This window comes from Stigmatopora nigra, unplaced genomic scaffold (genome assembly GCF_051989575.1).
Source record: "Stigmatopora nigra isolate UIUO_SnigA unplaced genomic scaffold, RoL_Snig_1.1 HiC_scaffold_25, whole genome shotgun sequence".
NCBI lineage: Eukaryota > Metazoa > Chordata > Actinopteri > Syngnathiformes > Syngnathidae > Stigmatopora > Stigmatopora nigra.
The window spans coordinates 21,868-48,305 of NW_027551604.1; the positions used below are offsets into that span (position 1 = coordinate 21,868).

The 26,438-nt window shown below is 59.1% G+C and overlaps 3 protein-coding genes across 11 annotated transcripts; all 3 read right to left on the reverse strand.

Annotated features, from left to right (window-relative positions):
* Window positions 1-700: 700 nt before the first annotated feature.
* Window positions 701-11,339, reverse strand: phf21ab (PHD finger protein 21Ab). Of its 7 annotated transcripts, none has more exons than XM_077711342.1 (18): window positions 10,620-11,339; window positions 9,982-10,020; window positions 9,599-9,650; window positions 9,446-9,535; window positions 9,021-9,053; window positions 8,871-8,936; window positions 8,560-8,703; window positions 8,200-8,415; window positions 6,993-7,310; window positions 6,802-6,906; window positions 6,664-6,715; window positions 6,491-6,570; window positions 6,311-6,371; window positions 4,895-4,995; window positions 4,494-4,649; window positions 4,206-4,281; window positions 4,023-4,126; window positions 701-3,522 (listed from the first exon to the last, which is right to left on the reverse strand). In XM_077711342.1, coding segments are annotated over exons 1-18 (2,925 nt in total). In that variant the 5' UTR covers window positions 10,622-11,339; the 3' UTR covers window positions 701-2,292. The 7 variants fall into 7 exon arrangements, with proteins under 7 accessions (XP_077567468.1, XP_077567469.1, XP_077567470.1 ...); XM_077711343.1 differs by lacking the exon at window positions 4,895-4,995 and adding an exon at window positions 5,101-5,123 and having other exon boundaries at window positions 6,802-6,909; XM_077711344.1 differs by lacking the exons at window positions 4,494-4,649; window positions 4,895-4,995 and adding an exon at window positions 5,101-5,123 and having other exon boundaries at window positions 6,802-6,909.
* A 1,323-nt stretch (window positions 11,340-12,662) lies between these two features.
* On the reverse strand, window positions 12,663-20,873 carry ambra1b (autophagy/beclin-1 regulator 1b). The gene is made up of 19 exons (XM_077711337.1): window positions 20,267-20,873; window positions 19,247-19,417; window positions 19,093-19,151; window positions 18,704-18,887; window positions 18,308-18,480; window positions 17,915-17,984; window positions 16,580-17,838; window positions 16,415-16,501; window positions 16,169-16,348; window positions 16,011-16,091; window positions 15,653-15,756; window positions 15,456-15,566; window positions 15,183-15,371; window positions 14,942-15,096; window positions 14,724-14,863; window positions 13,941-14,039; window positions 13,692-13,873; window positions 13,517-13,618; window positions 12,663-13,411 (listed from the first exon to the last, which is right to left on the reverse strand). The coding sequence occupies exons 2-19, from the start codon at window positions 19,376-19,378 to the stop codon at window positions 13,071-13,073; spliced, it is 3,648 nt and encodes a 1,215-aa protein (XP_077567463.1). The 5' UTR covers window positions 19,379-19,417; window positions 20,267-20,873; the 3' UTR covers window positions 12,663-13,070.
* A 190-nt stretch (window positions 20,874-21,063) lies between these two features.
* Window positions 21,064-26,240, reverse strand: nox5 (NADPH oxidase, EF-hand calcium binding domain 5). 3 transcript variants are annotated; one of them, XM_077711345.1, is made up of 16 exons: window positions 26,084-26,240; window positions 25,857-26,007; window positions 25,273-25,483; window positions 24,941-25,178; window positions 24,682-24,835; window positions 24,402-24,574; window positions 23,931-24,113; window positions 23,644-23,776; window positions 23,435-23,562; window positions 22,830-23,000; window positions 22,714-22,758; window positions 22,522-22,646; window positions 22,342-22,426; window positions 22,120-22,219; window positions 21,882-22,048; window positions 21,064-21,665 (listed from the first exon to the last, which is right to left on the reverse strand). In XM_077711345.1, exons 1-16 carry the CDS (start codon window positions 26,201-26,203, stop codon window positions 21,534-21,536), a joined length of 2,316 nt encoding a protein of 771 aa, XP_077567471.1. In that variant the 5' UTR covers window positions 26,204-26,240; the 3' UTR covers window positions 21,064-21,533. The 3 variants fall into 3 exon arrangements, with proteins under 3 accessions (XP_077567471.1, XP_077567473.1, XP_077567472.1); XM_077711347.1 differs by lacking the exon at window positions 22,830-23,000 and having other exon boundaries at window positions 22,714-22,746; window positions 23,375-23,562; window positions 26,084-26,206; XM_077711346.1 differs by lacking the exons at window positions 25,857-26,007; window positions 26,084-26,240 and having other exon boundaries at window positions 25,273-25,769.
* Window positions 26,241-26,438: the final 198 nt, after the last annotated feature.

Below are 26,438 nucleotides of genomic sequence, written 5' to 3' on the forward strand. Positions count from 1 at the left end.
ATGAAAGGAGTGAGCGTGACTTTGGTCTTGGCTGTCCAGTGGTTGTATGAATATCTACTTCATGCGGCAAGTTCAATGACCAAACATTTACCCATCAAGTTGTAAAGTCGGCAAGCAGAGCAAAAGAGGGGGCTTACATTGGGGAAGGAAGATGTAAAACATCTGCCTCTAAACGACCATTGACCAAGTACGACAGAGCCGCCTTTTCTCCACACATTCCGTGTTGTCTTTTTACCTTGACTGAGACCCGTCGGGTGTATGAATGGTGGCAGGTGTGGCGACAAAGCCTCTCCACTTTCAAAGCAGCCACGGCGGCAGTTTCTCGCGGTGCCTTTACTTCTGTCCTCTCTGGGTCTCCGCAGTGGGCTTGATGCCAAACTAAATTGGGAGGGTACGAAGTCATGTTTGCACAATCGCCCCAGGGCCATTTACCCCGCCAACATTCCTTGTTGGAAGTCGAAAGTTTGATTTTTTTGACAAACTGGGGACCAAATTGAAAAATCGAGCAGTGTAAAAAAACTAGAGCCGTACATTTCACCAATGCGCACACACATACTCAGTAGTAATAGTCACACAGTATAGAGAGATATATTTGTCTGAAGGCTCACCATATGACACAGATTAGAGTAAGTGGATGAACAAAAAGAATGTTTTTTTTTAATTTACTAGTCGGCTTTAAAATTGACAGACGACACAGATGTTATGCTTTTTGTAGTATTTATTAGCAAACTGATAAAATAAATAAATAGAAATTGATCAAATGCTCCAATGGTGGCTGGTGCCATCCTGTAACCTAGCAACAGTATTTGGTGAAACACTGCATCATCATCATCATCGCAAGAGGAGGCTCAAGACAGAGGTAAGAATCCCAGCAACATGGCCAACAGAAGACACATGTGGAACACAAGTCCAAAAAAATAAAAACATACCTTTCCAAAATTATTTTGAAAAAATACAAACAATTTTACAAAGACCGCCAATGTCCACTTGTTCTTTATTCAGAGCGCTACAATGCGTGAGCACACGGAAGATCCAAGGAAGTGGTGGTGGAGGGTTGGTGGGCATGTCAGGACAACACTAGAAGGCCACAGGCACAACGGGACGCTGGCAAACAAATCCCCCCCGATGACCGCCCCACGCCTTTTTTGAGTTCTTTGGATTAATGGACCGTAGTTGGCTCCGCCCACTCCGTTCCTCGCCCCTTCCAAACCGCCAAAATTGAAAATTCAGAAACATGAATGCATCTTTAACTTGTGTAGAAAATTTGCATAAGAAGGCATGCGTTGACGGACTTGGGGGAGGGAGGGTAAGGGTGCCCAGAAGTTTACTCCAAATACTGCTCGGTCGTCGCCACCAACGGCCAATGTCGGCGACCTTTGACCCGTCGATAAGCGAGTCAAACTCCCTCCTCCAAAATTATAATCTTAAGGCAGCAAAACACTGAGCGGCCAATGAGGCGATGGGGGGGGGGATCTGGGGGGTTCGGACGGACGGGTCCACATGTCACAGTGCAAGTCGAGACCATCCAAGGCACTCGAGGTACCTAATGCGAGGGTGGAGTGGGAAGTCGGCACACGTCGCGATATGTTTGTTAACGAGCTGACACGAGTCTCACTGAGGGGGAACTAAACGGGGAACGTGGAGGTGGGAGGGGGCTCTTGTGGGATCTTATTGTGCGTCCCGTGGTGGGTGAAGTCGGGTCACGTCAGAGAACCCGAAATAACGCACTTGTGCTTTTTTTTGTGGCTCCACCCCCTTTTGGCAGTTAAAGAGAGCGCCTGCAAAGCACTTCTATATTCCCAAACCAGGAAGACCTGAAGACATAGCCATCCGAGGTTAATCTAGCACATCGTGCAGTTGGCTGCCAACGAATGCCTTAATAAGCGGGGCTACGGTCTTGGGAGCGGGGGCTGTTGTTAGGATGTACGGTTTTTAGCGTTTGGCTAACACTTCAAACGAGGGAGCCGTCGCGCCCGCAAGACCCGTCGCTCTCCCGCCATGGGGGTTTGGAGCGACGTGGAGTGTAGCCGCAGTTCGGGCCGCCACTCCCGCCCCGTACAGGCACACTCCGGTGTGACGGATCAAGTCTCCTTTCGAGCGTTCCCGTGACAACGTCTATGGCTAACTGGCCACACGTGACCAGGCCGCTACGTACCATCGACACACGCTGACAATACGACGCAAACGAACGACATTTACACAGATTGGCAACTTTTTCTTGTTCTTTTCTTTTCCAAAAAGGTATCCCTCGAGGGGGGGGGGGGGGGGGGGCGAGGGTCAGGGGTTCGAGGGTTACTCGGCGACACCCAGTTCTGGCACGGGACGCTGGGAAGGTTCTGAGGTTTGCTCGGTCGTGTCCGGTTTGTCCAGGGTCGCCGATTCCGGAAGGTCAGCAGGGGGGGTGGAGGGGGGCCGAAGCAACGCCGTTTCGGGGGGAATGTTGAGGGGAGACGGAGAACTGGGCTCCGGGGAAGCGGGCGCCGTAGGCAGAGCCTCTGGCCAAGGCCCATCCTCCGCATCTCCTTCCCGACGGTCGGGGGCGAACGCCGGGTCGTCCCGACCACTTTCCAGCGCTCGGTCCCCACCTTTCTCGCACTCGTCCGAGTCGCCGGGCCGGTGGGCGTCCTCGGGCCGGTGGGCGTCCTCGGGCCGGGGGCCGTCCTCGGGCCGGGGGCCTTCCTCGGGCCGGGGGCCTTCCTCGGGCCGGGGGCCTTCCTCGGGCCGGGGGCCTTCCTCGGGCCGGGGGCCTTCCTCGGGCCGGGGGCCTTCCTCGGGCCGGGGGCCTTCCTCGGGCCGGGGGCCTTCCTCGGGCCGGGGGGCGTCATCGGGCCGGGGGGCGTCATCGGGCCGGGGGGCGTCATCGGGCCGGTGGGCGTCCTCGGGCCGGTGGGCGTCCTCGGGCCGGTGGGCGTCCTCGGGCCGGGGGCCTTCCTCGGGCCGGGGGGCGTCATCGGGCCGGGGGGCGTCATCGGGCCGGGGGGCGTCCTCGGGCCGGTGGGCGTCCTCGGGCCGGTGGGCGTCATCGGGCCGGGGGCCGTCATCGGGCCGGTGGGCGTCATCGGGCCGGGGGCCGTCATCGGGCCGTGGGCCGTCATCGGGCCGGGGGCCGTCATCGGGCCGGGGGCCGTCATCGGGCCGGGGGCCGTCATCGGGCCGGGGGCCGTCATCGGGCCGGGGGCCGTCATCGGGCCGGGGGCCGTCATCGGGCCGGGGGGCGTCATCGGGCCGGGGGGCGTCATCGGGCCGGGGGGCGTCATCGGGCCGGGGGGCGTCATCGGGCCGGGGGGCGTCATCGGGCCGGGGGGCGTCCTCGGGCCGGTGGGCGTCATCGGGCCGGTGGGCGTCATCGGGCCGGGGCGGTTCCGCACCATTTTGGGATAAGCCTTTACTTCCGTCGGGGTCGGGCGGCGTCTGCTTGAAGTTGAAGGCTTGGATGAGACGGACCAGATGTTTCACCTTGTCCAGAGAGAGCTGCATCTCCTTCTGGCGAGCTAGGATGCCATTCTTGGTCTCCATGCACTTCTGAGAGAGCAAGCAAACCATCGGGACAAGTCGATGGTTAGTTGGGGGGATTTAGACGCTGAAATGGTTCACTTGAGCTTCATCAAGGCAAAGCTAATCAATGAGCTGCAAGGTATCGTTTCCCAACAACTCATCAACCCAAAGACTAACCCTCCTGTTTAACCCTAACCACGAAGCCAGCACAGACAAAGACGGAGTAGAAGCACCATTTCTTCTACTCTGTCTTCGTCTGTGCTGGCTTTGTGGTTAGGGTTAAGCTGAAAAACGAAGCACCAGACTGCAATCCACCAATTGTACTTGTAACATAGCACATTTGTGGAAAGGTTTCCTCTTTATGCGTTGGAACAAAAACCCACTCTCATAGCGGCCACCCTTTGTGGAATACTTTACCCACCCGTGCCCCAACTACCTGGCCGAGGTACCTCGGCTACAGCGGAGCGAGAACCCCTCCTCCCCGGCCGGCCCAGCGACACTTGTTTTTGTGCCGTTGCGTGGCTTACCGTGATGGAGTTACTGAGCTGCTTGACTCGTTGTTCTAGTTGCTCGCGCTCCAGCCTAAGTTCTGCGCTCCACTTGATGAGCTTCTGCTTCTCTTCTTCTTTCGCTGCGCAGAGCAGCAGGGAGTCGTTGAGCTCGGCGCCGAGCCACCAAATCCGAGGCCACCCGACCGGCCGGCCGCTCACCTTCTTTGTAGGCGATGTAGGAGTGGACTATGGCCAGCGTTCCGGGCCAAGGAATGGCTTCTTCTTTCTTGAGGATCTGCCGGAGAGAACGGGCCGAGGGTAGGATAAAGAGTATATTAAAAAAAAATGGGAAAAAAAAAAAGAATAAAAGAAAGACGGCGGCGGCTGCGGTGGCTCGGGCGGGTGGGGAGTGGCGAGCGAGCGGATGCGTGACACAATGAACGAGGCGAACGTGCGGCGTGAACAAACGCTTACAAAGGCTGGAACAGTCCTAATGCGGGCCGTTACCTGATCTTGGCATTTTGGACAGATCCACATGCCTTTAGGAATGTTTTTCAGGGGCGGTTCCAGGCAGTCCAGGTGATAGACACGAGAACACGTATCGCACATGAGCAACTGGCCGCTGCGTCTGCACACAGTGCAGAAGTCCTCATGGATGTCTCCCTGCGAGGAAGAATCGCAGCAATCAGTCGCCCCGCCCGCCCCCTGCCCAGCGGGGCGGCGGCCCGGCTTCAGCCCGGCTTCGGGGGGAGGGGGGCTCGCGGCTACGTGCGTGCGTGCGTGCCATCGTTCGTTCGTTCGGCCCGGAGGCTGTTCACTTTGTAAGACCGGTGACATGCGGGTGAATGATCGACAGACTGGTGAGCCGACGGCGGCCTTACGCCCCCCACCCCCTCTCGGTTACTTACGTCCCCGGGGCCGGGCGGGGGGAGGGGGCGTACGGGGCTGGAGGGGGAGGTCGGGGTAAGGTGGCCCGACTCCGGGACGCCGCCGTATTTGGGTGGGCGACCTGGGTGAAATGAGACAGACGACAAAGACGAAGAAAACAAACGAAAAAAAAAAAGAAAAAGAAAGATGGAGAGGGGGAAGAACAACAACAGTCTTTGTGACATACCTTGGAAAGGGAGTCGTCGTTGGCTAGCGTGAGGCGGGGGGTTCAGGGGTGGGGGATCAGAAGCACAGAGAGTGTTAGTGCGCGCGCCGCCGCCGCCGCCACCACCATCACCGCCGCGCCGGTTAGGGGGCTAAAACTTCTACTGCCTGCTGCGTAAGTCCACGTCGCAATGGCGCCTCCACCAAAAGGCTACCCATGCTTTTCCTTTATCCACCTTAGTGTGACTACTCCAACTCAAACCTGCCCAACGCCTCTATATTTCTCAACTCCCATTTCGGAGATACACCCGTGATCTTCCGCGCCCTCAGAATATCGGACCCGTGATCTTCCGCCCCCTCAGAATATCGGAGCCGTGATCTTCCGCGCCCTCAGAATATCGGACCTGTGATCTTCCGCGCCCTCAGAATATCGTCTTTTGTGACCGTGGGAAAAACGGAGGAGGAAGAAAAAAAGCTCACCTAACTTATCCTAATAGACAAATCTTCCAGCCATCCAGTTACAAGCTAAACCGTGTACCTCTGTTCCACTCGACGAGCGCAAGAGTCAGGATGCAAGCTCCATGACAGTGCTGCGCGAGCTTCACTCACGACAGTTGTACGCGGCGCCCAAAGCCCCGGCGTGGTAAGAGGCCAATCGCAAGTGAGTCGGAGGATGGCTAAAGTTAGTGTCAGCAGCACAGTAAAAGCGCCCAGGCCAGGCTTGGGGCCCCAATGGTTTGGCAGTGTGACGAGAAGAGCGCTGGCCCAGGGGCCAGCCATTGTTTTTGTTTTTGATTGGAGGGTTTCTCCACTACTATGATCACCCCATTCTGCTCAAAGTCAGGATGGTGGCGGCTCCGATGAACGGAAGGTTCGGAACCGAGGCGCGCTGGGTTCTAGCTACTGTGAGGTCAAAGAGTCCCGAGTACGCCGCCACCGCGGGACTTTTGGCCAACTGGCCGCCGCCAGACAACGTGAATAGGGCTCGGGGCTACGCCATCGAAAAACGACCTGCCGGCTTTGAGAAATACAGATTGGACGGAATATGTCGTCTCGGCCTGGAATTCTGATTTAAAAAAAAAAAAAGCCACCGGAACGGCGGGCGAGGGCAGCAAAGCGTGTTAATAAGCATCGGCGACTCTCCGCCCGTTAGTTTTGCCGCGACACACATCAGGTTAGGAGATTGCACGCTCACGCTTTGCCGACTATACCGTTGAGCGCGTAGTACCGACCTCTCTTTCGTGTCGCCTGGTGTACGGGGCTGTTCAGGTAACTCACGGCGCTCTTTTTCCTCTGAAACATAAACGGGAAGTTGGGGGGACGGGGGCACAATAAGAAAACGACAAAACCCGTGCTCGTGGCTTCTGGCAAAGGACCGCGCAGCGGCCAACCTCGAGTCTTTGCGGACTTACCTCGGGTTCAAAGACGGCACCGCTGTAGACCGGGTTGGCCGTCGTTCTCCTCTTGCGTTCTTGCCGTTTGCTCTGTATCTCTGCAAACGGCCCAGAACGGTTACAACGGAACGTCCGTCGGCGTGCCTCTCTTCCCGGTGGGAAGGATCCGCCAAAGCGGCGTTGGAGCTCACCTTCCAAGTGGTCGTGCGTGACGAGTCCCAACGACACCATGAAAGCCAGTTTCTTGGAGGAAAAAGACACGCAATCACCGGGGCGGGCCAGAGAGAGCCAGCACGGGCGGGCAGGCGGGCGGGGGTGTCGTCACCTACCTCGGGACTCTCCTCCTTCTTGGGCCCGGGAGGCGGTGACGAGGGCGGAGTCGCCGACGGAGGGAGCGTCGCCCTGTGCTCCGCGCCGCCCGCCGTTTTAACGGTCTGCTGAGAGAAGACGGCGAGGTGAGAGAGCGAGCGCGTGGCGAGCTGTAAATCTCATTCTACTTGCTTTCAATTCGCCACCTGACCTTGGGTTCGGTACCGCCCGTCTGCAGAGGCCGGGCGGGGACGCAGGCGGCCGGGTCGGGCGCCCGGGGAGCGCCGGCGAGCCGGGCGCCGGGGGCGGCGATGACGATGCCCGTCAAAGGGCCGGAGGCGCCCTTGACGCAGGGCTGCCCGTTGACAATGCGGAGCTGGTGAATGGGGGCGGCGGGTGTCAGCGAGGCGGGCGACAGCTTGGCGGTTAACATCACGGGTCTCTGAAGCAGCTGGGGTGCCGCCATCATTGGCGGCGGCGGAGGGGCCGGGGCGATGGCGACGGCGGGCGAGCCGGGCTTCGGCCTGACCTGCCGAGGAAGGGCAGGGTGTCAAAAAAACAACCTCCGACGCGACTCGCCGCGCTTTCGGAAGGGAGCCGAGCCAGGCCGAGTATTCGCGTTTCCGCTTCGTCCGTGGGCTCTTGAATTGGCCAGTGCACGAGTGCCCTCTGGGATTCTGCTTCTGACGCTTGTGGGCCGGGCGGTGCCAAGTTCAATTTTCAACACCTTCATGCCAAAGTTGGTCCTTGAAAAGTAGATCTTGGAGCAAAAAAGTTTGAGCACCCCTGCTCGAAATTATGCGTGAGCGTGAATGGTTGTCTGTCTTTCAGGGACAAGTGGCAACTAATTTGGGCTGTGGGCCGGGCAAACCTCCCGAGAGTGAACTCTAGGAAAATGAAGCAAACAACCATTCCATTCTGACGTCTAACTATAGAGATGTCCAATGTATACCATATGAAAAGCGTTTTGCCAACCACTGCGCAATTACTAATTCATGACGAATATACTTAGTTAGGACTGGCAGGTTTGGCTTAAAGAAGGTTGGGAAACAGTGCCTTGCCACACATCCACCATGATAGATCCGCCCCCAGATAACACAAGAGTCATGTTAGACCCGCATCTGAAAACTAGAGCTGTCATTGCAATTGTGCCATTTCACCGTGCTCGTGTGTCCTAATTGGTATATTTGGTCCGATTTCAAAGAGGGGCTGTATGAGAACTGGCTCACCAATTTGGATTCCAAGTGATTGAGTCCAGTCTACAGAGGGTTGCAAGATTTTCATGCTTTTGGCTTTGCGCGAGTACCCCTGCCCGCTGGCGTGAGGTGCACACCGGCTCGCGGTGGCAACAGTTGTGCCGGCTCTGAGGTGCGACATGCGGCGTGTACGCGTGAATCCGTACGTCCGTACGTACGTACCAGCATGGTGCCCTTGGACACGAGTCTGACCGGTTCCAAGCCGTGCGTGTTGAGTTTGCTCGCCACTTGCAGGTTGATGGGGGCGCCGTGCAAGTCGGCTTTGGAGATGGCGGCGGTCACCATGGTGACGGTGGCCGGGCGTTGCGGCAGGACGGGCGCCGCTTTAAGCACCAGGGGTAACGTCTTGGTGGCGAGGAGCGGCGTCACCGTCAGAGTCTGCGGAAAACCACTCGGAGGCTTAGCGCTAACCTTAACCCGCAGTCTCTGTTATTCAGACGAGGCCAAGGAATGGCAAAGTCTGAGCTAACGGGAGCGACCGCCGGGGGGGGGGGGGGGGGGGGGGGGGTGCTTTCATCGTACCTGCTGCAGTCCTCCGGCAATCTGCTGCAGGGCGGTGGGCCTGACCTCACAGCCCGCGGGCGGCGCATGGACTTGGAGCTGCACTTTGGCTTCGGGTTCTTGCTTGACCAGCAGTTCTTTCCTCAGCTGCTCCACCACCTTTTTCTAGAAAAGCGGGACAGGCACGAGTCGGCCAGGGCGCGCCATCTCCCTCTTTTCGACCCATCCCAGCCATTGGCGCGCAAGCGGGCCGAGGAAGGCTCGGCCGATCGAAAGCTTTCTCCGCGTGGGACTTTTATTTTATTTTTTTTAATCAAAGGCCATGCGCGTACCTGCTTCTCGCTCAAGGCGGTGATCTTGGCTTGAAGCTCGTGAAGTTGCTTCTTCAGATCGGCATTCTGAACCAAAGAGTGGGTTGGCGCCGTTAGCGAGCGACGGACGCCTGCGCGCTGGCCGGCTGGGCTTCTTGCCAGTGCACTTACCTGAGGGTCCTGCTTCATTTGGGCCACCAGTTTCTGCGAAGGGGACAACGAGAGCAAGAGATAACACTGGCACTTTGCCGGTGAGCCAAAACTCAAAACACTCGGGACGAGAAGGTTCAGCCCTGCTTTTAGCAGCCAAAGGGCGCCTTTAGACAAGGCCACGTTCACTGATGGAGCCTTACCCCCAAACTCCTCCTAGCCTAAGGTGGTGTTGTCAATTTTATTGGTAAAATGATAGGTTTTAGTGGCGGACGGTCCTTTTGAAAGCATCCACTGGAACAGTGGAGACTTGGCTAAGCCTAACCCCTACCCATTGGAAGGAGTGAAATGACTGGGGCAAAGCTTTGGCGGAGCCGACGACTTGATTTGCTCTCGCCAGAAGGCCAAATGGGTCGGCGGCAAAGTGCAAAGGGAAAATGTCAAACCTGGTGGATCTGAATCTCCACCTTCAGAGCCTCCTGCAGGGTCTGCAGTTCCATCATGGATGCCGTCAGTCTCGCAGCTGAAGGATCAGCCTGTCGCAAAGCGGAAGTGGGTCAGGGTTTGAAGGTGCCGACGGAGCGGCGGCGCCTCCGTACCTGAACCCCGTCTCCGCTGGGAAAAGCATCCAACTGAAGCATGAACGTGCCGCTGCGAGCGAGAAGAGAAGACCAGCAGAGGTTTTGAGTGGAAAGCCTAGAGCCGTGCTCACGACAGCGATCCTCCAGGGCCCCCGTCGTCCGGGCCCCCGTCGTCCGGGCTCTTTTCCTCGTCTCGCACTCCAATCAAGCCACGAGCGGAGGAAAGAAACGTTTTACACCTGGACGGCGGGGCGTTCGATCGCTCGGAAGAAAATAGCACCGAGAAAGGCTTGGCATTTCGCAATTTCTACAACTTTCCGAGATTGTCTGTGAGCGTGCGTCAATTCGGTGGGAAACATCGGCTCTTGCTAGAAAAGGCCGGGGAAGAAACGTGGACTCACCGCTGGGCTAGGGACTGGACTCTGCCCGTGGGTGCTGCCCTGCAAAAACAAAGGCACACCAAAGTGATTCATCACCAATAGCTCCCGATCTGAGCATAACTTCTGAATTTGTGTCCATCGGTATGGGAGGCCGAGTGCTTTTTGGCCACTCCAAACACTCGTTTTTAAAAATAATTGTTTGTTTTGGGAATTTCCTGAACCACTTACAACTTGAGCAGATTTGCGGCAAGGCCAAGAGCGGTTTGTAAGCACTCAATGTGGCCCAACGGAGCAGAACCACACACGGAAGGGTCAAGCTGACTAAGAAAAGCACTTTCACAACGGGAAGGCCAAGCTAACTAGACTCAAGTAACTTTCAGGTCAATCAAGTTGCCAAAGTTGAAGGTGGCACACGACATCTTGTCCAGTGTCCACAGGTGAGGACCCCACAGCATCCCCCCCCCCCACCCACCCACCCACCCACCCACCACCACCACCACCACCAACACTCACACACCCACCCACCCACCCACACACACACACACACACACAATAACTCTGAATTTGAGTCATTGTCAAGTGTGGGACGGAGAACACGGACCTTTCACTTTTAAGCCTTAACACACACACGCATGCATGCATATTATATGAAGACGTACATTAGACTTTTTAAAGATGCGTCCGTTGCGGCCTCTCACAGATGCTCCACTCTGAACCCCAAAACCGACAGAAGAACCGGCACGTCGGCCCTAAAGACGCCAAGAATTCACGGGTGTCATGTAGCGGAGATGGGGGAACAAGTGGATAATGTTAGCTCGGTCGCTAAACTCGCTAGTTAGCTAGTTGACGATGCTAGTAGCGCCCCGTTAGCCTGGCAAGCTAACACGGCTGCCTGGCTGGCTAGCTGCCCCGAAAGATGAACGAGACTCGGTCGAGTGAGAGAGACAGAGAGAGAAAATGTCAGTCCGGGCTAGGCGATCGAGTCGAGCTTGGGGCCCGCGAGAAGAAGACGGAGGAGCGCCTGCCCGAAGACTGGAGAAGGAGTTGGCTAGCTGGCTGGCTAGCGTCCGCTGTTTCTCTCCGCTCTTCCCTCGCTGGCCCAAGCGCTACCGAGGATGCTAGCGGGCTAACCGCCGTCTTCGTCTGCTAAACTTGTGTCGGCCTGGCGCTCGTGTCCTCCGCAGTTAAGTCCGAACAAGAAAACGGCGGGCGGGCGCAAAAGAGCGGTCGTGAATTCCCGACGGGGCCGCACGCGGAGCGCCGCGGCGACTTACGGGAAGACGCGAAGCGCGTCAACTCGGCGAGAGCGAGCGAGCGAGCGAGCGAGGACGACATTAAAGTTAGCAAATGAAAAAAAGCCGGCCGACCGACCGCGGACGTGCACTTACTAAGCAGCAGTGTTCCTCCAGATTAATGCGATATGTAGCTCCGAGAAGCCGATCCGAGACGGAACACTAGCCAACAAGGAGTCCCGCACGCTCTCTCTTTTGCCGTCGCCCTGACTTTCTTGTTCTATTTTGGACGAATTGGTGCAAAAAGAGGCAATCTGAAGCTACAAAACAAGAACTCTTGTTCAATCTCATTCAGTTCGGCCTGCGCACAACATAGATTCCTCCGCCGCGGAGCGAGGCGAAGCCCACATAAAACAGCTCATCCCCCGCCACAATTCCGTCCCGCACACCGGCGAGCCGTCCGGTAACGCTCGCCCGGGGTGCCCGAGTTACTCTTGCAACGTCGGTTGGGCCCTCCGTCCCGCTCAACAGCCTCTCGCCCGACCGGACTACTTGTCGTGTCGATGCGGCGAATTTATTTCACTTTGCCTAAGGAACGGCGGTGCTGCGACTTCCATTGCCTAGGGAAAGGACCCGGATGTCAACTCGGTGAAAGTCGAGCGAATCCCGAGAAATTTCGCGTCCGTAATCAGCCATCTCGCCCCTTCATCTTCGCCCAACTTGATTCGGTATTTGTTGTCCTATGATCCGCGCGTCAATTGTCTCGCCTGCTGCATTAAAGGTTATGGGGAAAACCTCAAAAGCCGTCCAGCCCCCCCCCCCCGGGGGTCACCGCATCGAAACAGTCTGCCCTGGCAATTCGGTGTTTTGTTTCTTTGATTGAATTCGCCTGTAAAGAACATTGAGAAATGAAAGATCACAGTAAATATCCATTAATTCTGTGCCATTCGAGTAGTAAAACGGGCTGAGCTAAACTAAGACTCGCTACATGTGCGGAAACTCAATTTGGTTCCGGCCTCCCGTAGCTCACACTTTCCCTTCGGAGGGATCACCCAGGGTTAAGCACAATTTCTTGTCAGGAAATGCGGGCCACACTGTTGTACTGCAATAATCGGGAGGTTTTCTCTTGAGATATCAAGGAAGCATTTTGAATGGATTCGATCCTCCTCCACATTTGTTGTCTCTTCTCTGAGGACGCCGGGTCAAAAACGGCTGCTCAGAGAGGCATTTTTGTCACAAGAGTGCTCCACCAGAAGAGTTTGTCACCAAACAGTGGAACAAGACTCACGTTTCCCTCGCCGGAAAAGATGCTTCGACACCTTACGTCCGTATGCTCACTACTCGCGTTCCTCGTCAGACCAAATGCATTCCTATGGACACCACTGGTCCACGGACGCCGCATCATTCGGCCCAGTCTATCGCGTTGATTAAACAATCGCGAGGGCGAGGACAAAAAGACAGGAGCGGCAGTTGGAGTCTCCACGTTCTTTAATAAGATCACATCTAAAAGTCAAGCAAAGAGAGGGGGAGGGGGGCATCCAAAGCGCAGACAGCGGGGGCGGGGGGGGCAAACGCGCCGGGCTCGGCAAGCCCAAAACGCCCCCCTTCCCCTCGAAAATCGCCAGTAGCGCGCGCACACGTGAGAGGAAACGTACAGGCGACGGGAAACATTTCAAGTTTGATTTGGAAGGAATCAGAGGCCGCCCCAGTCTCCGATACCCACCCAGCGTAACCGGTGTTGTCGTGGGAATGTGGAGAAAGGGACGCTTTCTCGTCGGTGCGGTGAACCGGGCCGGCGAAGCGCCGCCTCCCGCCGACCTTGGGCGGTCCCGCGGTGCAAACCAGCAAGTGCCGCATCGGGGGTAAAACTCACTCTCACTACCTGCCGTACGGGTCGCCGCCAAAACCGTGGCCAGGGGCGGGAAAGGGGGGTCCGGGTGGCGGGGAGGCCCCTTCTCTCCTCCCCGCGTGGAAAGCGCGGTCGGGAGCCGGCGGGTCGGGGCCCCCGGGGACCCTCCCGGCGCCGGAGGTCCTGGCGCCCGTCTGCGAGCCGCGGTGGATGCGGTGGCTGACCACGATGTTGTTGCCGAAGCCCCCCATGGACGCCGTGGTGGTGCTCTGTTCGCGCTGCACCACTGCCGTCATGCCGCCCTCGGCGATCAGCCGGCGAATTCGAGCTAGGGCGTCTTCACCCGAGCCGGCCCCGTCCGGAAGCTCACCTGGAGACGCGGGAGCAATTCCCCTCAATCGGGTGCCGTCACAAATTTCCATTTAGTCTACGGCCGTCCCGGCACCGTAGCGCAATCGGGAGACGGACACGTTACCTGCTTCGCCGGAGACCTCGGCCGATGCTCGACCGTGGAGGCCGGCCGGACCGGCCGCCTCCCGGGACCGTAGAGGGTCGTCGCTGGCCGGCAGAGGGGACGCTGACAGAAAGGGGGAAAAAGTAAAAAGAGTCAGCCGACGGGTGGAAACGCGGGGCCCTCGGGTGTCGGGTACCGAGAGGCGGGCGGGAGGCGCCGGCCTGGGAAATCTCCGTTTGCGTCTCGGCGTTCTGCAGCCGGACGGCGGGCGTCTGCGTGCCTTGCGTAGTGACGGAAGGGGCCGGATTCCTGGGCCGCAGGCCGATGGCGTTCATCAAGCCCATGTCCCGGTCCAACCTCCATCCCGTGCGACCGGGCCTGAATGACCAAGTGCGCCGTTAAGAGTCGAGTCGAGGGGGAAAGTTGTCTTCTGCTTCGTACTCACCCAGGTCGATCGGAAGGCCGGGCCCGGCCTCCGTTGTTGACAGAAAACAAAGGCTCGGCACCACACTCGGCTGGACTTTCGCCGTCGCCGCGATAGAAGCTGAAAGATCAGTTGGAGTGTCAGTTGAAGGTTCTTTGGCCACGCAGCCTTTTTACTTTAGAAATTCTTTTGGAAGGCCAAAAGGAATCGGGTAGGAGAGCGAGACCAAAAGGAAAAAATGTCAGTCTTTCTGGGAAAGTAGCCATTTGATTGATAGAGCTCCGATCCTGTAAAATAGCAACATCCTAGATCACAGGTGTCAAAGTGGCGCCCCGGGGGGGCCAAATGTGGCCCGCCGCATCATTTTGTGTGGCCCGGGAAAATCAATCACGAGTGGCGACTTTCTGTTTTAGGATCAAATTCAAATGAAGAGGATAGATGGATATTACATGTCCTGACTTTCCCCCTTTTCAATCGACAATTGCTATTTTTAAAAAATCCATATTTTTTTGTTCAAAACTCCTTAAAATATTTGGAAAAAGCTAAATTAAACACCGTTTTAGATCCCTAAAATGTTCCGGCCCACATGAAATGGAGTTGACGTTAAACCAACCCGAGTCTGACACCCTTGTCCGAGATGATTAGCCGCCATTGCACGCACCAGCATCCCATTCCAATCTATACGCCTTTACTGACTACGACACACGCACAAGGTGGGGATTTTTTGGCCTTTTCCTCGACTTTTAGTGAGGCGTGACGGCAGCGGGCGGATCCCCTCGAATGGGTCGGGAAGGGCAGACTCACACGGGGCGACAGATGACCAGATCCCCCTTGTTGGTCCCGTACGCCAGACCCATCCCCGGATCGGGAAGCCAGCGAGCCGAGTTGATGCTGACGTGGCGGCGCTGGTCCGGCGCCATGGGGTACACCACGTTGAACACCATCTGCCGAAGCAAAGCGGAAAGCTGCGGAGAGCCGCGCAAAGCCGCGAGGAGCGCCAGCGTGGGCCATCGGCCGCTCACCCTGATGGACGTCTCCCCTCCGTGAGGATGCTGCAGCCGGAAGACTTGCGCCACCATGTGGTCGGTGGTGGGATGCAGCAGGATCCTGCGAGAGGCCAGGCCCACCATCACGTAGCAGCCCAACGGCGACAAGCTGACGGAAATGGCGTTGGGACCTGGGCGGGCGCACGTCGGGTCAGAGGGCGGGCGGGCGGGCAGGCGGGCGGGCGGGCAGGCGGCCTTTTGGACGGACGGCACTTACCAAATCTTTTGGTGTAGAGTGTCTCGCCAAGGTTGTGGGCAGCCAGCGAGTAGATGGCCAGTATGCCCTCGTCGGGGAAACCGCGCTGACTACTGGGGACGAAGACGGCCAGCAGCTGCCCGTCGGCCGAAATGTCGCAGCTGGCATCGTTGTAGATCTTGCAGTTGGGCACCAGCACGTTGACCGAAGCTGTTCCGACCACAGAGAACTCGCGTCAAGGGACGCGCGCTCGCCGGGCCGCCGCCGGGCCGCCGCCGCCGGGCATCGGACTACCGTTGCTGATCTCGGGTAGGTCGAACTTGGTGAAGTCCCACCACTGCAGACGGTACGTGGTGTTGGCAATGTTGCTGGCCACCGCCGACTGGCCGTCACCGATGGACGCGCCTGCGAGACGGGAGGGTTGCCGTCACCAGGTGGCGAGAGGAGGCGGCGGCGGCCCGCCGAGACGCCCCGTTAGGGCGCACTCTTACCCGCCAGCACCCTGTTGACCGACGAGTGCGTGGCCAAGCCCGGCTGGCCTCTCTCGTGGTGGAAGATTCCGGCGTACGGCAGGTACTCGGGGAGATGAAAGCGCCTGCGCGCGGGAGGCGAGGAAGAGAAGGAAGGAAGGAGGACATCAGTGGGAGCCCGCTTAAGGCGGAAGGAACGCTTTCGACAGCAGTGGGAAAACGTGTACACGGCATTCATTTGAATTTTCTTCATCGGAAACGGGGAAGCGAGCCGGCCAGCCGGCAGGGGGCTCGACTCGGCCGCTAAAGCCAGGGCGGTGGGCGCACGTTTGGGCCCAAAGGGGACCCGCCAAAACCCAACCCAAGGCCAGCAGCTCACCTGGGAACGAAGCGACCCAACGACGGCGCCGACATTCTGGCGTTTCGCGGCGCCCTGTGCCGCGCTCGCTCGCCGTTATCGCTGAAGAGAGAGCGCGCCGACGTTAGCCAACAAAGCGCCGGCCGGTGGGGCCCAATGGAGAAAAAAGAAACACTCACTCCAGCTCGTCAAAGTCCACGTCGGCGCCGTCCGCCGAGGACCCGGGGCCGCCCGGCGGACCGTCGGAGGACGAGGGCCGCAGGCGGTTCTGCTGGTAGCGGGGAGAGCGCTGACGGATGCTGTCTCGCCGGGACAAGTACTGGATCATCCTCTGGGCGTAGTAGGCCGCCGGGGACAGCCTGGGGAGAGAACCGACGCGTCAGCGTTCCGGACCGCCGCCACTTGGGGACGGACGGACGGCTCACCTGGCCGGATCGGGATAAATGGGGTGCTCCCGGGATCCGCTGGCGTCGTAACGAGACAACGACATGAGAGAGGATTCCAGAAGTCTCCTGAGGGAGGCGCAAAAGAACACGGGAGTGAGCGGGCGGGGAGATGGGGTGGCCACCCCCGCTGTGCCCGCTCGTTACCTTCTCAGGTAGTCCTCGTCCACAGGTGCGGGGTCCACAGGCATTTCCTGGTTTAAGGCCTCGGGGGTCCGGGCCGCGGCGGCCTGTCGGTACACCCTTTCCCACTGTGCCGTGTCCCGGTTGTAAACCAGGCCCACCGCCTGCTCGCCAGTCCGGGAGGCCGGCGAAGCCGGGGGGAAGGCGGGAGCCGCCCGCCGCTCGTGCTCCGGGGACCCTCCGGCGCCGGGGAGCGGGGCGTCGGCCGAGGACGTCTGCCCGCTGCGCTCCCAGCGCTGAGAGTCGTGATTGAAGGTCAGCAGGTTGTGACAGGCCCGACAGCGGTTGAGATGTCCGCGGGCGGCCCCGGACGGGGAGGACGGGGAGGCCGGCTCGGGGGGAAGCGGAGGTGGAGGGGGCCCGGCTCGGTAGCGCAGCGCCGCGGCGGCGGGAGACGAGGTGGAGGGAGACGAGGTGGAGGGTCCGGCCGCCTCCGAGCTCACGTTATTGTTGGGCGGCTCGCCGCCGGGCGAGGGCTCCGCCTCCTGCGTGCGCTCCAGCTCCAGGAAGTAACGGCTGAGGTTGCACTGTAAGACGTTCCGGAAGGAGGCGGGGCTCCCTCGAGAGCCGTCCCAAAAAGGGTGGTGCCCGCTGCTGGTATTGCCACCGTCCCCCCGCTGGGGGAAGCCCCGCCCGTCGCTGGCCGAGGTGTAGACGGGCGAATGCGAAGAGCCCTCCTGCTGACGCAACACCGCCAGGAGGCCCAGCGAGGAGGACGACGAGGTCCGGGGAGGCGCCACGTCCGACCCCGTGCCCGGCGGGCCGCCGGCCCAGTCGCCACCGGGGGCCGGCTCCGCGCCGCCGTAGTAGAGGGAGGTGAAGGCCGAGGGGCGGGGCTCCGCGCGGGCCGCCGCCGCCGCGGGGGGAGCTTCCGGCGGCGGCGGAGACGACGCTTGTCCTCGGCCCACTGAGCACTGCGCGCAGGCGCACGCCATGCCCAGGAAGCGGGTGCAGCCCAGGAAGGGCAGTCCCCGCTCGGCGCCGACCGGGCGCCCCGGCGCGGCCGCCGCCGGCGGCGGTGGCGGTTCCGCCACCTCGACGGCCGGGGGCCGCGAGGGGTGCTCGCCGGCACTCTGCGAGCCGCCAGAGCGCGACGACAGGATGTGCAGGAAGTTGTGCAGTATGGGCGTGCGGCGGACGGGTTGAGGCAAGAAGGAACGCTGGCGGAAGTGCGGCTGAGGCAGCTCCACGCTGTCCATGGGCACCTCGCCCTCGTCGTCATTCTGAAGGGGAAAAAAGGACACGGGCAGGGGTGGGCCGGCGGTCCCCGCCCGGGGGGTCGCACGCTCGGGAGCTCACCTGTTGATTGGACGAAGGGTTGACGATGGCCGTCAGCAGGTTGTGACCCAGCGGGTCGAAGCGCACCAACCTGAGGTAGAAAAACCCTTTCAAAAGTCAGTGGACGCTGCTACTGCTACGCATTTGATCCCCGAGCGGCACCAGTTGGTTGACTGGAATCCCAGCTTCTCTGGCACTTAACCCAGATGCGTGGCTACACTTTTACTCTTTAGCTTTAACTGTCACCTTCTCCCCCAATTGGAATAAAGCAGTCCAACATTACCCTAACTTTATAGATTGGTACAAATATGGACGAGTTTCAAACAAGAGGGAAAGGCTAACCCTTTTTGCAAATCAGTTCAACCCAAAAAAAGAAGATTTTGAAAACTTGTTACTAATCAAGCACAGACCCACCGCACACGCTCGGCGTCGCTGGCCGTCTTGACGGCGGCAAAGGGCTCCGGCCGACTCCAGTCCCAAAAATGCAGCTCGTTGCCGGTGGCGATGAGCAGCAGCTGCGCCGTCGGGTGGAAGGCCAGCGAGGCCACCGCCACGTTGCCGTCCGTGAACCAGCTCTCGCTGCCGCCCTGAAAGCGGGCGTGGGCGTCAGACGTGGAGCGACCGGCGTCAGACGTGGAGCGACCGGCGTCAGACGTGGAGCGACCGGCGTCAGACGTGGAGCGACCGGCGTCAGACGTGGAGCGACCGGCGTCAGACGTGGAGCGACCGGCGTCAGACGTGGAGCGACCGGCGTCAGACGTGGAGTGACCGGCGTCACGCGTCCACCCCCCAGACGACGAGAGTACTCACGTGCAAGTCCCAGATACGAACTTCGCCGTCAAGGCACCCGGAGGCCAACAGGCCGGGGATGGTGGGGTGAAAAGTCACGCACCAGGGGGTCCGACGGTGGCCCACCAGGGAATGGAGGCACTTTCCGGTCTTGACTTCGGTAATGTAAATGTTGTGGTTGACGTGCGTGGACGCCATCAGGGCCCTGGAAGAGACACGGCGTCAGTACGTTTCGCTCGCCCTTTGCTCGCGTCCAAAAATGTGCACGGGTGGCTTTGCATTTGTAAATAGTAGAATCATCAGTGTGGAATAATTGTTTGTAAGCAAGCCGGCCTAGTATTTGGGGGCGGCGCTCACGCCCGGCATTTAAAAGCATCCCCTTTTGGCAGCGACGAGAAATAGAGGCTCACCGGTCGGGGCTGAAGGCCAACAGGAAGGTGGACCTGGGGCTGTCGGGCAGCTCCACTTTCTGCGGGGGAGGGGGACAGCGGCAAACGGCCGGTGGGTCGGCGGCGGGCTAGAGAGGACGCAAACGGCGGCGGCTGGACCGGGCGCGGCGCTCACCTGACTCTGCCACTTCATCCCTCGCACCTTCTCCTCCACCAGCAAGTGCAGCAGCCGCTGCGAGCCGCACGTCTGCCAGCCGCGCTCGCGTCGCCACAGCAGGCGCACCGAGTTCCTGGATGCGGACGCCATGGCGCCGGCGGGGAGCGTCTAGGACGGTTCAACCTCAGGCTTGGGGCACACGGAGCCATGTGAAAAGAAACATCGGTTGCTTTGCCAAAACAAAATGCTTGTGCCGATTGAAATGTCATGGTGTGATTGGATAGCAATTGCCCTGCGGCGTGGGTTATCAGTTAGGAATTGTCCTACAATATGGCTGTGGTTATTTCCGAGTACCCAATTGTCAATAGCGTACACGGGCCGTACGGGATGAATAAAGTGATCCGTAATCCATATGGAGGACGTCATTTTACCCCCGTCCGATAGCCATATCGGTGCGCTACTCATTTCTGCGCACTTTCCACCCCCAATTTGTGTCCATTCAAAGACTGTCAGGCCATTCTTCATTGGCTTGTTTGGCAGAGCTTGAAAACGAGCGTCGTTCATTTTAGCAGGACACCGGTATTGTGCTGGGGCCCTACTAACCCCGTGCCTGTGCGCTGGCTAGCTGTCTGTCTGTCCGTCCATCTGTCAATGTGTCTGGGATGATGGACAAAGCCGAATATTCTCAACACTGTTGATTTGGAGCAGCTTTAACTTCATTTCGCTTACATCGGAACTATGTAGCGTCAACGGCATGAGGTGAATGTTGAGTCAGTCATACGTCTAGCCTTAGAGGAGGACCGCTTCGCCACTTTACCATCAATACATTCAAGAGATCTTTAAATAGTGGCTGTCGAGTCTCTCGGTGGCCCTCTTTTCGAGCAGCCACATAGACGCGCTCGCCGCCCTTTCAACGTGTTGCATAAATATATTTATATATATATATATATACATTTTCAAATGATAACAACAACAAGAAAAACAAGCCCCAAGAGGCGTTTGTGATGCAGTTAAAGTTTGGAAAGAGGGGAGGCCTACCTTTCTTCATGATAGCCAGTCGCTGCTAATGTTAGCCGCGGAGCTGACTGAGGCCGAAAAGAGAAAGGCGTCCGTCGGGAGCAAAAGTCGACCGACCTCGACGGCTGTGGCTCTCGCCGACGCTCACACCGACGGAAAAAGTCAGACTTTGAATGGAGGGATGGGCGAGCTTTTCGGGGACATTTGTCGTTTTCTTGCTTGACTTGGCAGCCTACTCCAAACGGCTCTAGCCCAGCTAGCTAGTTAGTTAGCTGGCTGGCTGGCTTGCTTGCTGCTGGCGGGCGGGCGGGCGGCTATCGCCACGCAGGCACAACAACAGAGTACCGAGCGACCGAGCAATCGATCGAACGATCGATTCTCCTCGCCGAGAGCCCCGCTGCTGTTCATTTATTCCCATGAGCGAGCGCCGGCCGAGCGGCCGGCAGATCGTCTGCCCGACCCTGGCGTGGCCTCCCCGTTGGCTCGATATCGCGCCCAAAGGGGCGATAAGATGACGGTTGATTTTGGGCCAAGGAGAGGGGCGGTTGACTCGCTAGGCAGAAACGTACGACGGCGTCATCTCGACGTCAATGCTTTCCGACGTGCACATTGGAGCGCCCCAGCTTGGAGACGGTCGAAAAATGGCGCTGTAGGGCTCGCTGTTTGTGGACGGCCTCCCGTCTCTCCAGGTCGAGCACATTTATCCGTTTCCGATGAGCCCATTTGCTTTTCCCCAGAAAGATGACGCCGATCATCAGATCATCGACTGAAATGAGCATCGCAGTTGATTCAACAGTTGTTACAGTGACAGTTTTTAATATGCCCACCAATATAATCTATATATATATATAAATTATATATATGTAGTTTTTTATTTTTTATATACACATACATACACAATTAAAATGTCGATCTATCTTTTCGGTGCTACAACTAATCAATGCAATATTCCCAATACTACATAATACACAAACAAAACACATTTATTACATGAATGATTTCTTACGATCTGACTATTCAATCCTTCCAATAAATCCAGCTGTGTGGAAAGTGTGGCTGTTCATTTATCAAGAATGCATAATGGCCTTTTGTTTGGTCCACCAATAGATTGGTTTTCTAGATGGTTTTAGGGCAGTCATGCATGAGGCGTGGCCACCGTGGAGCAAGCTGGGGCAGTGGTCACATTTCCACCAGGGCCATTTCTCTCGTTTGAGAAAGAGCACAAAAAGAGGCTTTCCCAACTCAATGGCGTCAATGGCGTTGAGCGGCGCCCTCTTGGGCTCTCACCTCAGAAGTTCTCCTTGTAGAAGTTGAAGCCAAAGTGCTCGCATTGAGCCTTGATGACTTTGGCCAAGGCGGGAGAACCGCAGTAGAAGACGTGAACTTTGCCCTTGTTCTCCTGGGAGATCTTCCGGAACACCTGATTGGGACGGCCACGGCGTGGGGTTAGCGGGGCGCAAAGGTGAGCCGCGTCACCTTGCGTCCCGCGCAAGCACCACGTGGCCTAACGTCTACAGACTCTCCCCCCTCTTCTCGACACGCCCTTTGTGCGCGGCCCCGCCTCTCTAGCTGGCGAGGCCCCTACGGGAACGCGCGGCAACGGCGTCTGGGCCGCGCTAGTTTCGGACGTTCTGACCTTGGCCCACTCCGGTCGCCCGGGCTGCGTTCGCGTTCTCAGGCCGGTGATGGAGTCTCTCTTCTCCTTCTTGGCCAGCAGGTCCAGCGCCATTTGCAGGCCAATAGCTTTCATGTCGTTTTTGCACAGGGCCGACGTCATGTACATGTGCATCTCCAGGAAGCGACCTGTCGTTGACAAGACAATGACGATGACGACAATCGCGACCACGCGGCCCTCCCGCCGGGCAGAGCGTCACCTTCGGGTTCCTCGTCGGCCTGGTCCATTTCCAGTTTGGTCAGGAGGCTGACGAACCATTCAAAGGATTTCTGGTCACGGTTGATCCAAATGAAGTCCACCTGCGAAAGGGGCCAAATAGGGAAGACATCGATACCCGCGAACAGGTTTCTTTTTTTTTCCGCAGCTAAAGCTTAAAGTGGCCGCCATCTTTGAGACGGACGCCACCGACGGGCAGAGTTACCTTGCGCAGCTTCATCTCGCTATCCTTGATGTTCTCGCACCACGAGTACTTGCAGTTGGGACAGTTCTGCTTCCTGAGCCGGTACCTGGACCCACCAACGCACACCCGTGTGAAGAACCGCGTGCGGGGAAAGAGACGCCGCGAGAGAAGGGAAAAAAAAGGAGCGCACCGGGAGCTCACCTGTACATGATGCTTTGCAGGATGGAAGCGAAGGGCGTGATACCGATGCCCGCACCGATCAGGACGGCGTGCTCCGACGCAAAGATTTGTCTGGTGGGGGTGCCGTAGGGTCCGTCCACGTAACACTGCGGCGCCGGGGAGGCGGCGTGAAAACCTGCGCCGGGAGTTCCGGCTCGCCTAAAACGGGCTCACCTTGATGTCGCAAAAGCGACGGTTCTCACCGAGCTTGGCCGAAACCTGGGAGGGCAGGGGCGAGGTTGGGCCGGCGGTAAAGCCCGTCGGGTGGGCGCCCGTGGCGTGACACTTACCTCTGTGGGGGCAGGGGCCTCACCTCTCTCCGCGGTTCCCGGATCATCTGGGGGAGAGCGCGCGGGCCCCCCGGCTCGGGAGTCTCCGTGACGGTACATGGTCAGCTCCACCGCGCGGTCCTCATTGGACGCCACGGCCCCGTGACGCCGCGGCCAGGGGAGATAATCCTCCTGGGGCGTCGGAAGCGGGAAGGCAGAGTGAGGTGACGTCACTCTACTTCCTGCGACACTCCCTTGCCCTTCTTTGGGCCGCCGACCAGACGCAATCCGACAACGGAAGCGGTGCTCTCGCGCGTTACAAATGGGGGAGGAAAAAATGGTAACGCCACGCCGGTCGAAGCCCCGGTCGAAGCCCCGGTCGAAGCCCCGGTCGGAGCCCCGGTCGAAGCCCCGGTCGAAGCCCCGGTCGGAGCCCCGGTCGGCGACGGCCGGGGGGCAAACCACCCGTCATCTGTTTCCGGCACGAAGAGATGCGCCGGGCCGAGAAGCAGATGTGGCGTTCCCTCCAAACGGCCTGCGCCACTGGCCCCGGGGCCCGGCGCAGCTATTTTCCCCCCTTTAGATACGTCTGTGAACAAAGAGCTTTGGCGCACTCGGTTTCCCACCGTAGCCTCGGCGGAACGTCGCCTCGCCGCCGTCCCGGAAGCGGGTGCCGCCGGACTCTGTTGGCGGAAGTACTCGTAGAGGCGGTTGGTCCACTGGCCCATGGAGCGGATGTGCAGCCAAAGACTGTCTGCGTGAGAGCGGGAGGCCCTGAGCTGGCCAGAAAATACAAACACGGGAGGGGGCGCTGGCGGAGGCGCCGCAGTCCTACCGGATTGTTCCGGAGCGCTGCTAATGGTGAACGGGTGCCACTCGTACTTGGCGATGGCCGGAATGTTGACGTAGACGTAATCTCCCGGCTTGAAGTGGAAGAACTGGGGACGCCTGATGACCAGATGAGTCACCTGCACGCCGGACGGCGACACATTGGCGCAAAGCCATTAGCCAAAGTCGGGGCCGCGGCAGAGACGCCGGGGTGGCGCGGGTGCCTCCGGCGGCCTCGGGAGGGCCGGGGGTGACGCCCCGAGGCCGGCCGGGGGCTCACGGAGACGTCCTGACCTTAGACGGCAGCAGATTGACCTCCACGATGTGCAAGCCTCCCATACGAGACACGGCGACGCCGATGATCTTTTCCAGTAGGAAGACCAGACCGGGAACCACAAACCACTTCCAAAAGTTGGCGCAATGGACCATGAGCAGGGACCACACCCACACGTAAGAAAGGTGGGACCAGTAGAAGACCTGGCGGCTCACAGAGAAAAAAAGACCTCGCCGCGTCACCGACATTCGGCGTCAAAGGACTACGCCGCTAGAGCTGGCATCTGGCCCGGAAAAGGAAAGCTTTTCGCCAATCGGCTTTCCTACAAGTGCCGTCGGTGGATTGCGGTCAGGTGCTTGCTGTTTGTGCGGAAATCTCATTGGTACAAATGTCTGTCGTGGATCGCTTGGAACAAAAAGCTGCACCCGAGGACCGTTGCCCCAGCCCTGGCCGTTAAGTGCTAGTAGCGAGGCCGTTTTGGAATGCCTCACCTCAAAATGGCCGCCGCGTCGTACAAAGGTGCTGGAGCAGATCCCCATGAGGCAGATGACCACCTGAAGGACGACGCCCGTCACCGAGGCCGTGCCCTTGACCCAGCCGATGCCGGGGCGCGTGGTCAGCAGGTACTCCCAAAGGCCGAAGCCGCTCCGCTCCGACAGCTGGGCTGCGAGACGGGCGGCGGAGGAAGGGGGAGGGAGGGAGGGAGAGGGTGTCGGACCGCCGTGCTCACCGCTTTGGGGGATGTCGTCGGCGGCGGCGGCGGCGGCGTACCAAAGTTGAAGACGTGCGCGGTGGTGTGCACTAGCGTGAATCCCAGGATGGCGTAGCCCACGATCTGGTGCAACAGGATGTTCTGGTCCAGCGGCAAGACCCGCAACACCCAGGTGGCCCGCAACCAGGTGAGACAGCGACGCAGCATCAGGACCTTCGGGAAGGGGCGCATTGGTGTTAAAGCTTGGGCTCGGGTGGGCCGGCCGCCGCATCCCACGGAGGGCTGAAGCCGTCCGGTGGCGCCCAACCTCCCATTTACCATGACAAAGGTGCAGTTGAAGTTGAGGCACTGTCCGCAGCCTTTGGCCAGCATGTAGCAGACGCTGGCGTGACGGTGCTGCAGGACGGCGCCGGCAAAGAGCGCCAGGCTGAGGCAAGCGTAGCCGCACAGGAAGAGGAGCTTGCGGCTGTTGTTGTGCCAGTAAGCCCGCGTCAGGTAGCGGGGGGTCCGTGGCTTCTTCTGCTCCGCCTCCGGGGGTTTCAACCAGTTGGCCGCGCTGAGGAAGGGGGGGGGGGGGGGGGTTAAGGGAGGTGTTAAGATTAAGCTTCAGCCCCCCCCCCCCCCCCCCCCTCAAGGTTTCCAGCGCTTACCTGATGGTCAGGTTCTCCATCACCTCCGGGAAGTCTTCCAGTTCGGCTTTCAGCTCCTCGAAGGTGATGGCGCCGCTGGCGTCTCTGTCGGCCGACTCGAAGAGCGCCAGGGTCAGGTCGTCCAGTTTCTCCTCTGACAGAGAGATGGCGCTCTCCCGCAGGCAGGACTTCAGAACCGTGCGCAGCTCGCCCGGATCGATAGAACCGCTCCCTGACAGCGACCGGCTGTCTTAGAATGGCCGCCCGGGGAGGGGCCCATGGCCTCCCGCCGGCCGCTTTTACCGACCGACCCCATTTGAACCCGGGAGCCCGTGGCCGTGAGGCCCAAGCCATAACCACTCATCCGCCGTGTCCCCAAAGAATACGGCAGCCCCAATAGGAAAATCCAAAAGCGGACGGCCATGGCCACACCCGAGGACAGCTTCGCCAACGCTACCTCTACAACGAGCCACGACGCCGACCGTAGCCGAGTGGCGACTTGGCGGAGCTTCGGACGGATGACGTCACTTGAAAATTGTAGAGTTATGGGCCCGGGCGGTAAAGAGCGGGTCGGGTAGCGTGCGTGAGTGCGTGCGTTGACTCACCGTCCACGTCGTAGACCTGGAAGAGAAACCTGAGTTTGTCCGTCTCGCTGCCGTGGATGAGGAGGTCCAGCGCCCCCAGGAGCTCGTCCAGACTGATGGAACTGCTCCCGTCGGAGTCGAACAGGGCGAAGAAGCGCTCGGCGAAGAAAGACTGGTGCGGGCGGGCGAGAGACAGAGAGCGCACGGCAGTCACGGCGCGCCCGAGGCGACGGGTTGGAGCGACAGACCTCTTTGACCTTGAGCGCCGTCTTAAACTCGTCCAGGTCGATCTCCTTGTCCTCGCCGGCGATGCTCTCGAACTGCTTAGTCACCCACTCCAGCCAGCGCGCGTCCTCGTCACCGCTCATGGCCAAGCCACTTCACCAAGTCCCCGGAGAGAGCTCCGGGCCTGCGGGGCACACGCTCGTAGGTCACACCGGGGGTCGTTTTACGGCGGCGGCGGTCGTTAAGGCCGAGTTTTTGGCTCACGCTTTTTGGTGGTCGGGGGAAAAAAAAATAAAATGCTTTTCTTTTCAATGCTGTGGGAAAAATGTCACCAAAAATACAACTTGAATGACTATGCAAATTGCATGTTTTTGCCTT

What these genes read in the sequence shown, in the direction of transcription:
- ambra1b (XM_077711337.1), bottom strand. Translation starts at nt 19,378, where the DNA reads ATGGCGTCCGCATCCAGGAACTCGGTGCGCCTGCTGTGGCGACGCGAG. An exon ending in CTGGTCATCTGTCGCCCCGT is followed by an intron (nt 14,040 to 14,723) that starts GTGAGTCTGCCC and finishes CTGATCTTTCAG; the next exon opens with CTTCTATCGCGGCGACGGCG. An exon ending in CGAGGTCTCCGGCGAAGCAG is followed by an intron (nt 13,412 to 13,516) that starts GTAACGTGTCCG and finishes CCGCGTCTCCAG; the next exon opens with GTGAGCTTCCGGACGGGGCC.
- phf21ab (XM_077711338.1), bottom strand. An exon ending in AGAAGGAGGAGAGTCCCGAG is followed by an intron (nt 6,716 to 6,801) that starts GTAGGTGACGAC and finishes TTTTCCTCCAAG; the next exon opens with AAACTGGCTTTCATGGTGTC. An exon ending in CCAGGCGACACGAAAGAGAG is followed by an intron (nt 4,996 to 6,310) that starts GTCGGTACTACG and finishes CATTTCACCCAG; the next exon opens with GTCGCCCACCCAAATACGGC.
- nox5 (XM_077711345.1), bottom strand. Translation starts at nt 26,203, where the DNA reads ATGAGCGGTGACGAGGACGCGCGCTGGCTGGAGTGGGTGACTAAGCAG. An exon ending in CCAGGTCTACGACGTGGACG is followed by an intron (nt 25,484 to 25,856) that starts GTGAGTCAACGC and finishes GGTCGCTGTCAG; the next exon opens with GGAGCGGTTCTATCGATCCG. An exon ending in GACGCGGCGGCCATTTTGAG is followed by an intron (nt 24,114 to 24,401) that starts GTGAGGCATTCC and finishes GTGAGCCGCCAG; the next exon opens with GTCTTCTACTGGTCCCACCT.